Source organism: Macaca mulatta, chromosome 1 (genome assembly GCF_049350105.2).
Source record: "Macaca mulatta isolate MMU2019108-1 chromosome 1, T2T-MMU8v2.0, whole genome shotgun sequence".
Taxonomy (NCBI): Eukaryota; Metazoa; Chordata; class Mammalia; order Primates; family Cercopithecidae; genus Macaca; species Macaca mulatta.
In genome coordinates this window covers 230,990,018-231,007,496 of record NC_133406.1, presented here as the reverse complement: position 1 = coordinate 231,007,496, position 17,479 = coordinate 230,990,018, and the positions used below count along the sequence as shown (strand labels likewise).

The 17,479-nt window shown below is 47.5% G+C and overlaps 1 protein-coding gene and 1 long non-coding RNA gene across 19 annotated transcripts in view; one reads left to right on the top strand and one right to left on the bottom strand.

Annotated features, from left to right (window-relative positions):
- CLSTN1 (calsyntenin 1) overlaps positions 1-17,479 on the bottom strand; it is a 100,384-nt gene that overhangs the window by 24,047 nt on the left and 58,858 nt on the right. For 9 of the 18 annotated variants that reach the window (XR_013408259.1, XR_013408249.1, XR_013408250.1 and 6 more), the window contains exons 3-4: positions 4,343-4,538; positions 751-959 (exon numbers count right to left, since the gene is read on the bottom strand). Coding sequence is in view for 8 of the 18 variants with exons in the window: in XM_028840117.2 (XP_028695950.2) it covers positions 751-959; positions 4,343-4,538 (405 nt within the window). In the remaining 10 variants the exon portion in view is untranslated. Of the gene's footprint in view, positions 1-750; positions 960-4,342; positions 4,571-5,722; positions 5,753-17,479 lie in introns of all 18 variants that reach the window. The other 9 variants (XR_013408258.1, XR_013408245.1, XR_013408248.1 and 6 more) reach the window with 2 other exon arrangements.
- LOC144336535 (uncharacterized) lies at positions 2,750-4,481 on the top strand. Its single transcript, XR_013408402.1, has 2 exons — positions 2,750-3,100; positions 4,062-4,481. It is a non-coding gene; the product is annotated as an uncharacterized LOC144336535 (long non-coding RNA).

Below are 17,479 nucleotides of genomic sequence, written 5' to 3'. Positions count from 1 at the left end.
TCTTTCAAAAAAAAAAAAAAGAAAAAAGATATGGCAGGACATTCTAACTTAATGGAGAACATGGCCAGGCATGGTGGCTCACGCATGTAATCCCAGCACTTTGGAAGGCCAAGGTGGGCGATCACCTGAGGTCAGGACTTCAAGACCAGCCTGGCCAACATGGTAAAACTCCGTCTCTACTAAAAATACAAAAAAAAAAAAAAAAAGTTAGCTGGGTGTGGTGGCGGGCACCTGTAATCCCAGCTACTCGACAGGCTGAGGCAGGAGAATCACTTGAACCCAGGAGGCAGAGGTTGTAGTGAGCTGAGATTGTGCCACTGCACTCCAGCCTGGGGAACGCAGTGAGACTATGTCTCAAAAAAAAACACAAAAACAAAAACAAAAAACTTAATGAAGAACAGAAAATGAGAAACTAAATGTAAAGGTCAGTCTCATACAGATGCATGTGGATTGAAAGTTAAGAAGATTAAAAAAATAAAGCCATGTCAGGTGGGAGGATTTTTATTTGATTTTGGTGGGAAAGCAAAAAAACAGGAGAACACAGGACTTTCAGGTTCCAGAGAAGAAGCTGTCAGGGGACAAAGTAGGAACTTAATGTTTTTACAATTAAAAGCGAAAGCACACCAGGTTAGGTCTCCCGTTTGTGAGTTTCGTGGAGTTCTGACAAAGCACAGAAGCTGGGGTGTAAAGTCAGTGGGGTTGGCAGGGACTGTCTACCCAGCTAAGGAAAGCGCACTCCTCCGTTCTTACCATCTTTGTCGACAGTAAAGGGCACGTCTGGAGTGATGATTTCGTAGCTGCAAATCTGGCTGAACTGAGGGGAGCAGTCGGCATCCATGGCCTCCACCCTCAAAATGCTGTCATACTGCTTCCCCTCGACGACCGTGGCTTTGTAGGACTTCTCCTTGAACACGGGCGCGTACTCATTCACGTCGTTCACCTGAATGTGGACAGTTGCTCTGGATGGAGGGAGGGAGAAAAATATGGTTGTTTTGCTTGTTTTCGGTGTCAGTGTGTATGTGTTTACCCAAAAGATACCAATTCTGCCTTACTTTAAAATTTCCTGTTTCTGATACCTTGTTTCATGAATTTCATATGATGAAGTCAAAAATTAAACCAAGCTATTCACTGCTTTTCATTCAGTGTGGAGATAACAGAAAGTTAAAAGAGGGATTTGGGTCGGTTCTTCCATATCCTAAGAATAAAGCAAAAAAGCAATCATCTAAAATAAAAGAGTCTTGGGTGTTTTTTTTGACAACATGGGACAGGACAGACAGAAGGGAGATAAACAATACCAGACGTCTGTTTGCTCTCCAATTTTAAAGTTGAAACATATTTTGTCGCAAAATCCAGAAAAAAATAGAGCCAAGGGAAGAAGGGGTATGAAACAGAGAAAGCATAAAATGGTCTGATTCTGAGAGTTCAAACGAATTCTGTCCTACTTCTAGGGAATAGGCTACAGACCATGGCATCACCTGGTCCTGATTCAACAAATGGAAGAGCTCAGGAGGGGCGGGCCGTTGCCACCTGCCAATACCCCAGCTCAGTTATCAAGAAAATTAGGGTGCCATCAGACCTGGCTACAAATAAAGAAAACTGTAGGTTTCAAGGGCTAATGGTCAGGGTATGCTTCTGAATCAGACAAAGACTTTGGTCAAAATATGACCTTTGCAAGGGAAACAATAACATTACGCGGTGGAAAAAGAGGAGTGACTCACTGGGACGCTGCGCCCTCTGCTCACCACGAGCCTCCTCATCCCAATGCCGGCGGTCTGACCCTCACAACGGGTTATGTGACCCATCTCACCCACATACCCTTCTTTAGTAGATGTGCTAAGGAGACACTGAGACTCAAGGCCAGGCATGGTGGCTCACACCTATCCCAGCACTTTGGGAGGCTGAGGCAGGAGGGTCACCAGAGGTCAGAGTTCAAGACCAGCATGGCCACCATGGTGAAACCCCGTCTCTACCAAAAATACAACAATTAGCCGGGTGTGGTGGCATGTGCCTGTAATCCCAGCTACTTGGGAGGCTGAGGCACGAAAATCGCTTGAACCCTGGAGGTGGAGGTTGCAGTGAGCTGAGTGAGATTGTGCCACTGCACTCCGGCCTGGGTGACAGAGCAAGACTCTGCCTCAAAAAAAAAAAAAAAAAAAAGTAAAGAAAACAAAAGAAACAGACTCAACAAAATTAAATTTGCACAATGCCAAAGGGCTAGCAAGTGGTAAGCTTACAATCTAATTGTAGACGCTTGACTTGAGAACACCAGTGGTCCCCAACCTTTTTGGCACCAAGGACTAGTTTCATGGAAGGCAATTTCTCCACAGATGGGGGTGGGAGGATGGTTTGGGGATGACACTGCCCCACCTCAGATTATCAGGCAGTCGATTCTTGTAAGAAGCATGCAACCTAGATCCCTCACATGCACAGTTCACAATCGGGTTCGCGCTCCTATGAGAACCTGATGCCGCTGCTGATCTGACGGGAGGTGGAGCTCGGGCACTAATGCTCACTCGCTCACATGCTGCTGACCTCCTGCTGTGTGGGCCAGTTCCTAACCAGCCACGGACCAGTACTGGCCCATGTCCGGGGGTATGACGACCCCTGTTCTATGTTGTCTTGTCCAAGGCCCTGTTACACCTGCAGTTCCTAACGGGCAGGAGGTGCAGCAACACACTCAGGACTGTGGCAGCAAGTCAGCCTACTTCCACCAGCAGTGACTAATTTTTTTTTTTTTTTTTTTTTTGAGATGGAGTTTCACTCTTTTTGCCCAGGCTGGAGTGCAATGGTGTGATCTCGGCTCACTGCAATCTCCACCTCCCAGGTTCAAGTGATTCTCCTGCCTCAGTCTCCAGAGAAGCATGGTCTACAGTCACATGCCACCACGCCCAGTTAATTTTGTATTTTTAGTAGAGACAGGGTTTCTCCATGTTGGCCAGGCTGGTCATGAACTCCTGACCTCAGGTGAAAATCACCTCAGGTGATCTGCCTGCCTCAGCCTCCCAAAGTGCTGGGATTACAGGCATGAGCCACCGTGCCTGGCCAATTTTTTTTTGTTGTTTTTTTAGGGACAGGGTCTCACTCTGACACTCAGGCTGGAGTGCAGTGGCACAATCATGGCTCACTGCATCCTCAACCTCCTGGGCTCAAGCAATCCTCCTGCCTTAGCCTCCCAAGTAGCTGAGACCACAGGCATGCGACACCATGCCTGGCTAACTGCTTATGTTTTGTAGAGACGGCATCTTCTACATTGTCTAGGCTGGTCTCAAACTCCTGGTCTCAAGTGATCTCCCACCTCAGCCTCCCAAAGTGCTGGGATTATGGGTGTGAGCCACTGCGCCTGGCCAACAATGATTAAGTTTACGCCCTTAGGAATTACAGCAAAAGGTAAATATGACAACAAAACAAACTTCCTAAGGGAGACACAGATTTTTTGTATTTTTAACGTAGCGCCTTTATTTCTTTAATAGAGTATTTGGTGTGATAAAATTATTTACTCATTCATTAAAAACCTAGGACAGGTGCGGTGGCTCATGCCTGTAATCCCAGCACTTTGGGAGGCCGAGGCAGGCAGATGATGAGGTCAGGAGTTTGAGACCAGCCTGGCCAACATGGTGAAACCCTTCTCTACTAAAAATACAAAAATTAGCCAGGCGTGGTGGCAGGCACCTGTAATCCCAGACTGAGGCAGGAAAATTGCTTGAAACCAGAAGGCGGAGGTTGCAATGAGATGAGATCTTGCCACTAAACTCCAGCTGGGTGAAATGGCGAAACTCCATCTGAAAAACGAAAAATAAAAGGCCAGGCACGGCTCACGCCTATAATCCCAGCACTTTAGGAGGCCCAGGAGGGCGGATTACCTGAGGTCAGGAGTTCAAAACCAGCCTGACCAACATGGAGAAACCCCATCTCTCCTAAAAATACAAAATTAGCTGGGTGTGGTGGCATATGCCTGTAATCCCAGCTATGCAGGAGGCTGAGGCAGGAGAATCGCTTGAACCTGGGAGGCGGAGGTTGCAGCGAGCCAAGATCATGCCATTGCACTCCAGCCTAGGCAACAGGAGCAAAACTCCATCTCAAAAAACAAACAAACAAAAAAAACCCCCAAAACCTAATATGCCTAATGTGAGCGAGGCTCTTGCTAGAAGCTGTATACAAGGGTAGACAGACATGATTCCTGCCCTCCAAGAGTTTATAATCTAATTGTGGATACTTGAGAACTATCTCCTGCCTACTTCAAAAACACAGTCTTGGGGAGCGGGCAAGTAGTCACTACTATTTTCGTTCTGCACACACACTTCTCCTCGGTGGGTTACTTTCACTCTTTGTCCAGCTTGCTTACTTATGAGACTTCTTCACGTTGGTGCCATCAGGTCCCTTTCCACAATCATAGGCCTGGATGGTGAACGAGTAGTCTTTCTGTAGCTCACAGTCCAGTTTCTCTTTGGAGCGAATGACTCCCTCCCCAGTGGATTTATCCACTACCACTGCATCGAAGGGGACATTCTGCCCGTGAATTTTAAATCCACAAATCTCACCTAGGGAGTCAAAGCAGAACAGGTTAGAATTCCTACCACGTAGATCCTCTGCACCTTGCCCTCCTCCCCCCACTCTCCACCCCCAAAGAAAATAAATGACAACAATTCGGCAGCCAGGGGTTTGGAGGGTCCGTGGACAAAGCAGGGGCACTGTGCTTTAAACATGGGAAGTTCTGGGGCTTTAGTAAGATGAAGCAGATTCTGGCTTTCCAAGCAACTTGTTTACTTTGCATCCATTCATGCAGGAATACAAAAGAGAGAGAGAAGAAAATATAGACAGGCATTCCACAGGAGCACTTAGATAGCTCAAGGGTAAAAGGAGTCTCATTAGCACACAGCCAGGCCTGAGAACACCAGCGCTGCCCCAGCTCCTGGGAGGGCTGGCAGCCGGTTTGATTTGGACCAGAGAGAAGCTAAAACGCAGTTATGTGTTGAGAGAGGAGGAAGCGTGAGATATAGGATCAGCACCATAATTACAGAAATTCTGTCAAAAAAAAAAAAAAAAAAAAAAATCAAAGGAAACAAGTCTTCCTGTGCAATGAGCCTGGCTAAAATTAGGGAATCAAAACAAACTACTCAATGAGAAAGGTAGAAATACCAACTCGTCAGGCATCCATTTCAACAGCTATTTTATCATCCACGATTCAGACACAGTTTCTATTATGGGAGGGACTGGCTAGACTTGCCTTTGTTTCGAACTTTATCCTATCAAACCTGAAAAAGACACCAGCCTGGGAACTTCTCTACATCTAAATTGGCTCACAAGCTTAATTAGGAGTTAAAAAGCTATGTTTCCATTCTTGTCCATGGGAGAACAGTATAAATGTTTTGATGTCTATGTAAAACTCCGCAAAACGTATTTCACATGAAAATAAGACTGCACTCCTTCCACAATTCCAACTAATAGAAAATTGTTACGAAGCAAATCTCTGAAGTTCGATTAAACAAAAATGTACAGTATTATCCATACAGTTCAAATGGATGTCTGATTTCCAGATATTTCTAACCAAGGGTCTGGTTACATACAATTTCCATCAATATACTTTAAAATAGAAACAAAGTAGGAGAATAAATAAGGATAAAAGAGCATGACAGTTTCTTCTGTTTAAGGGCTGATTCCCAATTTTATAAACAAAGTTAGTGGGTTAATATTCATAAGAGGGGAAGAAAGAACCCTTTATCACCTTCTTTGGTGACTGTCACCTCAAAACTCTCTAAAGGGAGAAAAGATAAACCCATGTCAGTAATACAGGAAAGAATGAAGACGGAATAATAAGGAAAAAAGTCAAAGGTGCACAAATTACACAGAAAAGCTTGACACATTATTCAACAATAAGCTCATTGACTGGCTTCTAGGACTGCTACAGCGAAACCTAATCTTCAGGAACAAAATGTCACTTTGAATCCAACTTACCATGAACTACTGCATAATTCTGAAGTTATTAATTTAGGGATGAAATACTCCTAAATGAAGTGTCCTAACACCCTAGGTGTCATTAGGATTTTTCTTTTAATGAACACTCTAGTGACAAACCATGAATAAGTACATCTATTTGTTATTTTACAGTTTTCAGATGTTCATTTCCAACCTAAATTCTCTCAGCTAGATTCTGTAACATTCAACTCACCAGTAGATTTAATGAAACAAAAATTTGAGCAAAACGTTTTGTTTTTGTTTTTTGTTTTTTGGTTTTTTTGAGATGGAGTCTTGCTCAGTCACCCAGGCTGGAGTGCAGTGGCACAATCTCGGATCACTGCAAGCTCCGCCTCCCGGGTTCACACCATTCTCCTGCCTCAGCCTCCTGAGTAGCTGGGACTACAGGCGACTGCCACCACACCCAGCTAAATTTTTTTTGTATTTTTAGTAGAGACGGGGTTTCACCATATTAGCCAGGATGGTCTCGATCTCCTGACCTCGTGATCCACCCGCCTTAGCCTCACAAAGTGCTGGGATTACAGGTGTGAGCCACCGTGCCCGGCCGGAGCAAAAGGTTTTAACCCTTTGTTCTTGAACTGAAAAAAATAACAATGTTTTTCTAATCCAAAGTACCCAACCAAGGCAACAAATATAAACCCCTCTGCTAATGGAACATCTGCTTAAATGTGAATGGAAACCAGATTCGAAACGTACAGTAGAGATGCTACAATGGTCATTGCTTTTATTACACGAAAGCTCTGTTCTACTAAGTCAATATACATGCTGCTTATAAACCCTTTACTATGGAGGAGTGGAAATGTGAACAGGTCAGGAATTCTGCTGCCCCTCAACACAGTGGGCCCTCACAGGTGGCACCTTCTCTCCCCCAAAGGTAACATGGCCTGAATTCCCTTGCTTTGGTAATAATTCTACCATTTATTTCCCCTGCAGTGTTGTTTCATTTTGCTTGGTTTTAAGGTTTTAAAAATGGTATCACGTGGCATGTAGTTTTTCTGACTCGCTTTTCTTTTCTTTTCTTTTTTTTTTTTTTTTTTTGAGAGAGTCTCACTCTGTTGCCCAGGCTGGAGTACAGTGGTGGCATCTCGGCTCACTGCAACCTCAGATCCCCGGGTTCAAGTGATTCTCATGTCTCAGCCTCCCAAGCAGCTGGGATTACAGGCGCCTGCCACCAAGCCCAGCTAATTTTTGTATTTTTAGTAGAGATGGGATTTCACCATACTGGCCAGGCTGGTCTTGAACTCCTGACCTCACATGATCCACCCGCCTTGGCCTCCCAAAGTGCTAGGATTATAGGCGTGAGCCACCACGCCTGGCTGCGACTTGCTTTTTCATGCAACTTAGTGTATCTAAGACTCATTCATCCCTGCTGTATAGGTAGCTATATAGTTTATTCATTTTCGCTACTACATAACAGTGAGAATCCACGTGTCAAAACATGTAACGTGCTTAAAACATTGCGTGACGGAAAGAGAGCACTTAACAAATGCTTGCTATTATTACAATCATTTTCCATTGTGTGAAAATGCCATCGGTTGCTTTTGCTGTTTAAAAACAATGGTGTCATGATTATTTCTGTCCCTGCTTGCTGCCCCACGTGTACAAGAGCCTCTGTACGCCTGTGCTTCACATCAAACGATGTGAAGAATCCAGTTCCTCAGTTACACTGGCTGGTTCTCAAGGGTCCAGTAGCCACATGTGGCTGGTGGCTGCTGCAAGGAGACAGTGGACGCAGAGCACTCCCCTTGGCACAGCAGGTCTGCTGGACAGAGCTGTTTTGAATTAGGGGTCTGTAAACTGTCGTTTCCAAAAAGTCCAACCTCTTCCTGATTTTGAACAGCTCACACGCTAAAAACAATTTTTACCTTTTAACACAGAACTTCATAACATGAGAAAATTACATGAATTTCAAATACAGTTTCTTTTCTTTTCTTTTCTTTTTTTTTTTTTTTTGAGATGGAGTCTTGCTCTGTTGCCCAGGCTGGAGTGCAGTGGCACGATCTCGGCTCACTGCAAGCTCCACCTCTCGTGTTCATGCCATTCTCTCACCTCAGCCTCCCGAGTAGCTGGGATTACAGGTGCCCGCCACCATGCCTGGCTAATTTTTTTGTTTTTGTATTTTCAGTAGAGATAGGGTTTCACCATGTTAGCCAGGATGGTCTTGATCTCCTGACCTCGTGATCCGCCCACCTCTGCCTCCCAAAGTGCTGAGATTACAGGCGTGAGCCACCAGCCCGGCCTCAAATACAGTTTCTATAAATATATTTTACTGGAACACAGACATGCTCATTTGTTTAATGTATGGTCTCTGCTTTCACACTGCAAGGGCAGAGGTTGTTGCAGAGTTACATCATTGCGAAAGAGATCCGAGGGGCCCCAAAGCTTAAAATAGTCCTTTCTAGTTCTTCACAGAAAAGATTTGCTCATCTCTGCTCTACAGAGACACCCATGAGTAACCTGCCTGGTACCAGACGTGTCCAAATGTTTTCCAGGATGTGCTAATTCACAATATTACACGTTTTGATGCATATTAACATTGCATAATACATTTTAAAGTAATTTAGGTTGCCCAGCTTTAATTCAGATAAAACTTCAGTTTCTGACTTGGAGTTGACTGTTCTGCAGAGAAAATAGTGAGGCAGTTCCACATCATCTCAATTGACATTAATGACGGTGATTGTGGTGTGCTTTCCTGACACAGGTCTCTCCATAGGTAAGTGCAGATTTCCTCCTTGTTGGTTGTTTTAGAGACAGGGTTTCCCTCTGTTGCCCAGGCTGGAATGCAATGGTACAAACCTAGCTCTCAGAATACTCAATATTCTGAGTATTAACATTAACTACTTTAATGAGTTCCACCAAAGGGATATGGTGCCTCAAATTCACCAGTACTTATTAAATTGCTAGTCAGCTGGGTCCTTAAACTACAAGGACTTAAGAAAACAACTCACCAGGTTGGTAGTTCGAGGCGGCAGGTGCAGTGTGGGCTCTGCAAAACTCAGGCAGACCTGGGTCTTCTGCACCAGCCTTGCAACCGAGCCCATCACTGCAGGGCCTGCTGAGCCATCTGCAGAGTCAGCCCTACGCCCACCTTAAGTGGCCATCTGTGCATTCAACCTAAAACTCTACTTTTAAAAAGGAAGACGGATCGGACTGGAGCAAGGCAGGGGCGACTGAACAAGTTACAGCTACCAGAGTACCTCTGATGAGATACAATGACGGCAGAACTAGGCGCTGTCCCAAGGAGACATTTAAGGGATTTTTAGGGGAATAGATAGGACCTCCACCTCCTGAATTCAAGCGATTCTCCCACCTCAGCCTCCCGAGCAGCTGGGACCACCAGTGCATGCCACCCATTCCCAGCTTTATTTTTATTATTATTTTTTTTTTGGTAGAGGCGGGGTTTTACCATGTTGCCCAGGCTGGTCTTGAACTCCTGAGCTCAAGCGATCCACCTGCCTCAGCCTCCCTCAGTGCTGGGATTACAGGCATAAGCCACCACGCCCGCCCCAGTTCACAGTAGTTAAATGCATGCTACGGCATCATCACATATGAAGGTGTAGCTCCACCCCTCGCTATCCTACACTCAGCCTCTCTCAACCTCAAACAACCTCATCCGTTGCAGGGAAGGACCTCTCAGAATCGCCTCTCACATCCCAGTTCCTTCCTGCCCTGCTCCCTCCCACTCAATTCAGCTGGCTCTGCTGGGCAAATCTACCTAAAACCCTGCTTGTACCAAGCTGAAAACACCCAACCAGGTTTCCCAGACAACCTCTCTAGCTAGGATCGCCTAGGAATGGGCCAAATCCTTCCCAGGCTCTTTCCCCAAACCTTCATTCCCCTGAGATCATCTAAAATGGTCAAAAGGAACTTAAGATTGAGGCTGGGCACGGTGGCTCACGCCTGTAATCCCAACACTTTGGGAGGCCGAGGCGGGTGGATCACGAGGTCAGGTGATCGAGACCATCCTGGCTAATGTGGTGAAACCCCATCTCTACTAAAAAAAAAAAAAAAAAAAAAAAAAAAAAAGGCCGGGCGCAGTGGCTCATGCTTGTAATCCCAGCACTTTGGGAGGCCGAGACGGGCGGATCACAAGGTCAGGAGATCGAGACCATCCTGGCTAACACGGTGAAATTCCGTCTCTACCAAAAATACATTTAAAAAAAAAATTAGCCGGGCGTGGTGGCTGGCGCCTGTAGTCCCAGCTACACGGGAGGCTGAGGCAGGAGAATAGTGTGAACCCGGGAAGCGGAGCTTGCAGTGAGTGGAGATCGCGCCACTGCACTCCAGCCTGGGTGACAAAGCAAGACTCCGTCTCAAAAAAAAAAAAAAAAATTAGCTGGGCGTGGTGGTGAGCGCCTGTAGTCCCAGCTACTTGGGAAGCTGCGGCAGGAGAATGTCGTGAACCCAGGAGGCGGAGCTTGCAGTGAGCCAAGATCACACCACTGCACTCCAGCCTGGGCGACTGAGCAAGACTTCGTCTCAAAAAAAAAAAAAAAAAAAAAAGAAATTTGTGGGGCAGGCCTGGTAGCTCACACCTGTAATCTCAGCACTTTGGGAAGCTGAGGCAGGTAGATCACCTGAGGGTCAGGAGTTCGAGACCAGCTTGACCAACAAGGTGAAATCCTGTCTCTACCAAAAATACAAAAATTAGCCGGGCGTGGTGGCATGTGCCTGTGGTCCCGCCTACCTGGGAGCCTAAGGTGGGAGAATCACCTGGGCCTGGGATGTCAAGGCTGTAGTGAGCCATGATCATGCCACTGGACTCCAGCCTCAGTACTCTGGGCAACAGAGCGAGACCATGTCTAAAAATTAAAAAATTTTTTAAAAACTGTTTTAAAGGAGTTTTTTTTTGTTTTTTTTTTGTTTTTTTTTTGAGATGGAGTCTCGCTCTGTTGCCCAGGCTGGAGTGCAGTGGCGCAATCTCGGCTCACTGCAAGCTCCGCCTCCCGGGTTCACGCCATTCTCCTGCCTCAGCCTCCCGAGTAGCTGGGACTACAGGCGCCCGCCCCTGCGCCCGGCTAATTTTTTTCTATTTTTAGTAGAGACGGGGTTTCACCATGGTCTCGATCTCCTGACCTTGTGATCCGCCCACCTCGGCCTCCCAAAGTGCTGGGATTACAGGCGTGAGCCACCACGCCCGGCCTTAAAGGAGTTTTTTTTAAAGCGAAACATAAAAATATGAAAAATGCATGAACACAACAAAGTCTATATTTGACTTCTGGATATCCAAAGTCACGTGCGGGGTTCTCAGCTGACAGCACTTTGCCCTTACGTTCCTCATCTGTGCCTTTGAGAAACCCCAGCTTCAGGCTGGCCCTGCTGTTCTTTCAAAGTCTTCTTCCTAACCTGAGGATGGCCTCTCCTACACGTCTCCCAGCTCTCAGGGGACCCTGCCCTTATATTGCAAGTGTTTCCTTCACTCCTTACGTATAACAGCTAAGGTTCTCTGATTGTAAGCAACAGAAATCCTTTCTAGGTAACTTAGCAAAAGGAAACTGATTGGAAAACTATCGGGAACTCATGGAACTGACTGTAGGCCAGAGAAAGGGACTTGGAAACGGTGGAAGCCAAGGTGGCTGGAGACCAGGAAATAGGAACCACAACAGTCCCACTGCAAAACAACCTGGACAGACAGACCCGAACCGTAACTATTCTTAGCATTACTGGCGCTCCACTCACCATTCAAACTTCGGAGAGGGGCATCTGTTCAGCCTAGTTCACACTGTCCACATACTTGGCTGGGGGAGGTGGGGTAACAGGTTGTGGACCCACTGATCTGTGCCCAATGGGAAAGGGATCAGGGGGCTGTAAAGAAGAGAAAATGGGCTGGGCGTGGTGGCCCACACCTGTAATTCCAGCACTTTGGGAGGCTGAGGTGGGTGGATCATCTGAGGTCAGGAGTTCGAGACCAGCCTGGCCAATATGGTAAGACCCCGTCCCTACTAAAAATACAAAAATTAGCTGGACATGGTGGCAGGCGCCTGTAATTCCAGCTACTCAGGAGGCTGAGGCACGAGAATCGCTTGAACCTGGGAGGCACAGGTTGCAGTGAGCTGAAATCATGCCACTGTACTCCAACCTGGGCGACAGTGAGATTTCATCTCAAAAAAAAAAAAAGAAAAAGAAAATGGACACTTGTTGAGTAGCAACTATCCACTTCTCTCTGTTCCACTTGGCCTTGGTGCCCACATTCAATGGCTGGGTGTCCAGCCTGTCCCTGATGTTTGGTGACCTCTGGCTTCCTTGCTTACCAGTCCAGGCTAATTTCTGGAACAAGCTCATACGTGTCTCTAATCAGCAGAGTTTTTCAGGGTACCCTTTTTTTTCTCCCGAGACACAGTCTCGCTCTGTCACCTAGGCTGCAGTGCAGTGGCACAACCTTGGCTCACTACAACCTCCACCTCCTGCATTCAAGTGATTCTTGTGCCTCAGCCTCCCAAGTAGCTGGGACTACAGGCGTGCACCACCATGCCGGGCTAATTTTTGTATTTTTAGTAGAGACAGGGTTTTGCCATGTTGGCCAGGCTGGTCTCAAACTCCTGACCTCAAGTGATCCCCTCGCCTTGGCCTCTCAAAGTGCTGGGAATACAGGTGCGAACCACTGCGCCCAGCCTAGGGTACCTTAAATACACATAACAATAACCACACACAGACTCCAAGAGTTATGCTCTCGCAAGTTCCTCACGGACTACCATAGTGGCTCTCAAATTCTAGTGTGTCAAAAATGGTCTGGGAAGCTTGTGAAAAATGTGGTTTCCAAGCTCCATCCATAGAAATTCTGACTTGGTGGTTCTAGGGACAGAGCCCAGTGATCTGTATTTTGAGCAAGCACTGCCAGATGACTCCAACGCAGACAGTCTATAGACTTGGGAAGGTGGCCCATCAGGGGTTTGCAAACCTAGCTGGCTGGTATGGATTTCTCAGGCGCCACTCCTGGAGGTACAGACTAGGCGACCGAGCATGGAGCTCAGGAACCTGCCCTCTACACCAGGGCCCCAGGTGATCCGGGCATAGCACTGGAAAACCCCATGCATCCATTCAGCCTAGCAATGGAAATCATGTGGACTCAAGTTGACTTCCAACACTGCGCTCCTCCACACCCCACGCCACACAAGCTGACCTGGTAACCTACCCTGGGAGGCCTCTCCAGTTCCCACCTCTGCTCCCACCTTTCCCCTCCCTTCACTGCCTGTGCAAACTCCACCCACCCTTTACAGGGCTCGAGCCCTGCCTAACGAACCACTTCTGGGCTGTCTGAGTCCATTCAGTGTTGCTTCAAAGGAAGACTTGAGGCTGGGTAAGTTATAAAGAAGAAAGGTTTCTTTGGCTCATACTTCTGATGGCTGGGAAGTTCAAGGTTGGACATCTGCATCTGGCGAGGGCCTCAGGCTACTTCTACTCACAGCGGAAGGCTGTGCAGAAATCACACGGTAAGGGAGAAAGAGAGAAAGAGAGAGAGAGAGGGATGGGGGAGGAGGAGGAGGAGCAACCACAGGCTCTTTTTAGCAACCAGCTCTTGCGGGAACTAAAAAAATGAGAATTCACCCACTGTCCCCCACCCCAACACCTCACCCCATAGCCAGGGACACCATTAATCTATTCATGAAGGATTCACCCGCTGTGACCCCAACACCTGCCATGAGGCCCATCTCTAACACTGGGATAAAGTTTCAAGTAGGGGCACCATGGCTCACACCTGTAATCCCAACACTTTGGGAGGCTGAGGCAGGTGGATCACTTGAGGTCAGGGGTTCAAGGCCAGCCTAGGTAACATGCTGAAACCCTGTCTCTACTAAAAATACAAAAATTAGCCACGTGTGCTAGTGCAGGCCTGTAATCCAAGCTACTCGGAAGGCTAAGGTGGGAGAATCGCTTGATTTTCTGAGGCAGAGGTTGCAGTGAGCTGAGATCCCACCACTGCACTCCAGCCTAGGTGATGAAGTGAAGTTCCATCTTTAAAAAAAAAAAAAAAAAAAGGCCAGGTGCGGTGGCTCACACCTGTAATCTCAGCACTTTGGGAGGCCGAGGCGGGCGGATCACGAGGTCAGGAGATCAAGACCTTCCTGGCTAACAAGGTGAAACCCCATCTCTACTAAAAATACAAAAATTAGCTGGGCATGGTGGCGGGCGACTGTAGTGCCAGCTACTTGGGAGGCTGAGGCAGGAGAATGGCATGAACCCGGGAGGCGGAGCTTGCAGAAAGCCGAGATTGTGCCACTGCACTCCAGCCTGGGTGACAGAGCAAGACACTGTCTCAAAAACAAAAAAAAAAATTGGCCTGGTGTGGTGGCTCAAGCCTGTAATCCTAGCACTTCAGGAGGCCGAGGCAGGGGGATCTTGAGGTCAAGAGTTTGAGACCAGCCTGGCCAACATGGTAAAACCCTGTCTCTACTAAAAATACAAAAATTAGCTGAAATCGCTTGAACCCAGGAGGCAGGGACTCCATCTCAAAAAAAGAAAAAAAAAAGGAGGCCGCGTGCCGTTGCTCCACCTATATTCCCAGCACTCTGGGAGAATGAGGCAGGCGGATCACCTGAGGTCAGTTGTTTACGACCAGCCTGGCCAACATGGCGAAACCCTTTCTCTACTAAAAATACAATAATTAGCCGGGCATGGTGGCGGGCGCCTGTAATCCCAGCTCCCAGCTACTTGGGAGGTTGAGGCAGGAGAATCACTTGAACCTGGGAGGTGGAGGTTGCAGTGAGCCGAGATCGCGCCACTGCACTCTAGCCTGGGTGACAGAGTGCGACTGTCTCAAAACAAAACAAAACAAAACAAAACAAAAGGCAATTTCATGCAGGTCAAACAACTCACTGCTGCAAACATAAGGTCAGCTCAGTTACACGTGCTAAAAAAGCAAACTGGGCAGTGAAACGCAGCAGTGAACCCCACTGGCCACGCTCAGGGCACGTGAATCGCATTCATAACGAAGAATACAGACAAGAGTTTCACAGGAGTCCTGGGTGGGCTCTGACTATCAATGAAAACAAAGTTCCCATTCTTGCCCTGAAAATTCTTTTGGATTCTATTTGTATCATTATGGTTCAACCAATCTTGTAAAACATCCATACCTAACCTGGGAAGGCAGGGAAGAGATTGCTAGAACACCACCACCTCCTAGAAGGAGGAGCTCTGAAGAGGAAGCAGGGAGAGGAGGCGCGGCCTCTGACAAGAACAGAACACATCATCTTCAAGGCCCCAACCCTATGGCCCACACACGAGGCTCAAGCTTGTAATTCTCCATGAAATATATAAAATTTTAAAAAAAAGGCCAGGCACAATGGGCTCACACCTGTAATCTCAGCACTTTAGGGAGGCCAAGGTGGAGGATCACTTGAGGCCTGGAGTTCGAGACCAGCCTGGCCAACATGGTGAAACCCCATCTCTACTAAAAATACAAAAAATTAGCTGGCCTGTGGTGGTGCACGCCTGTAATCCCAGCTACTCGGGAGGCTGAGGAATGAGAATTGCTTGAACCTGGAAGGCAGAGGTTGCAGTGAGCCGAGATCATGCCACTGCACTCCAGCCTGGGCGACAGAGCCAGACCCTATCTCCAAATAAATAAATAAATAATAAAATGCAAAAACTGTTTTCTGACCTGTGACTACTCAGGCTTTCAGCAGATTAAGGAGAAGGAGGAGAACTAGAAACCGAATCATTTAAATTTCCTAAAACACTTGACAAATACCAAGACTCTGTACCTGAATTTCACCCCAAGGAAACAATCCAGGCGAGACTGGATCTTCATCGTGAATGTCTGATTAGTGATGACTTACAAGGAGCTTCAGCGACTAAGCTCCCAGCATTGCACATGCATTCATTTCAGAGCTCTGACAAGTGAACTCCTATGGCTACCCACACACACACACACGCCTTGTAGTGGGATCACACGATGAACCGGAATGTTCACACAGTGAGCTGGGCCCCGAGGTGGCTCTGTCATTTACGAGCTGTGTGATCCTGGGCAGACTCATCTCCTCCCTCTACAAATATCTATGGAGTGACTGTGCCCCAGGCACTGACGGAGGTTTTGGGGATAAAGTGGGGAACAAAGTAGCTTCTCCTGCTGTCACGCAGCTGGCAGACACGCTGAGCCTGGTTCCTCACCTGGAGGACAGGGGCAGTGGGCATGTCTACTGCATAAGACTGGGGAAGAGGCCAGGCGCAGCGGCTCATGCCTGTAATCCCAGCACTTTGGGAAGCCAAGGCGGGTGGATTGCTTGAGCTCAGGAGTTCGCAACCAGCCTGGGGAGCACGGTGAAACCCTATCTCTACTAAAAAATACAAAAAGTTAGCCAGGCATGGCGGCGTGCACTTGTAGTCCCAGCTACTCCGGAGGCTGAGGCAGGAGAATTTCTTGAACCCAGGAGGCAGAGGTTGCAGTGAGCCGAGATCGTGCCACTGCACTCCAGCCTGGGCAACAGAGCAAGACTCCATCTCAAAAACAAACTGCTGAAAAGAATCCAAGAAAGTAACCCACACCGGGCCCTCAGAGCAACCTCTGCCATCCTGCAGGCACTCAGTAAACATTAGATGCCACCACCACCACCACCACCCTCCTCCTCCTCAACACGGTGCGAAATTAAACTCTACGTCATCACCCAAATCAATCTAAGATGAAAATAAGGCTCCAGGTCCAGCCTCTCTCTTATCCAAAAAATACTTAAGAAACTCTGTAAGAAAATGCAACACTATAACGACTTTTGTAGAAAGATGAGAAAATATTTCTCACAAAATGTTAAGTGAAAAAATATTTTTAAAAGATTCTATTATTAGTAATAACAGCAGCAGCAAACACTGTAGGTAGTAATTACTGTACCAGGCACGGTTTAAAGCTCTTCACATGTATGAATAAAGAAGCTAACATTCCCCCAACCAATGAGGTCTGTGACGTAATGAAGTCTGTGACACTGTATCCTTTTAGAAATGATAAAACACAGGCAAAGAAAGGGTAAGTAATTTGCCTAAGGCCACACAGCCAAGAAGTAGAAGAGCTACGATTCACTCACTGGTCCGTCAGCTCTAGGGTCTCTGCTCCTGACCTCCCTGCTCAGTCTCATAGCATCCTGTTCTGTGCTGGGTGGCACCATGGGGGCAGGATTCTGTGTTGGGTGGCACCAAAGCAACGGAAGAGGGAGGGAGGGAGGAACAAAGGGAGAAAGTAAAGGAGGGAGGGAAAGAGGGAGGGAGGGAAGGAGGAAGACAGGCAGGGAGGGAGGGAGGGAGGAAAAGGGGGAAGGAGGGAAGAAGGGAGTGAGGGAAGGGGGAACAGAAGGAGAGAGGGATGAAGGGAAGGAAGGAGGGAAGGAGGAAGAGAGGAAGGAAAGGACGGAAAGAGGGAGGGTGGGAAAAAGGGAGGGGGAGAGGCAGGGAGAGAGGAAGGAAAGGACAGATGGAGGGAGGGAGGGAGGGAGGGAGGGAAGGAGAGAGAGAGGAAGGAAAGGACAGAGGGAAGGAGGGAGGGAAGGAGGGAGGGAAGGAGGGAGGGAAGGAGGGAGGGAAGGAG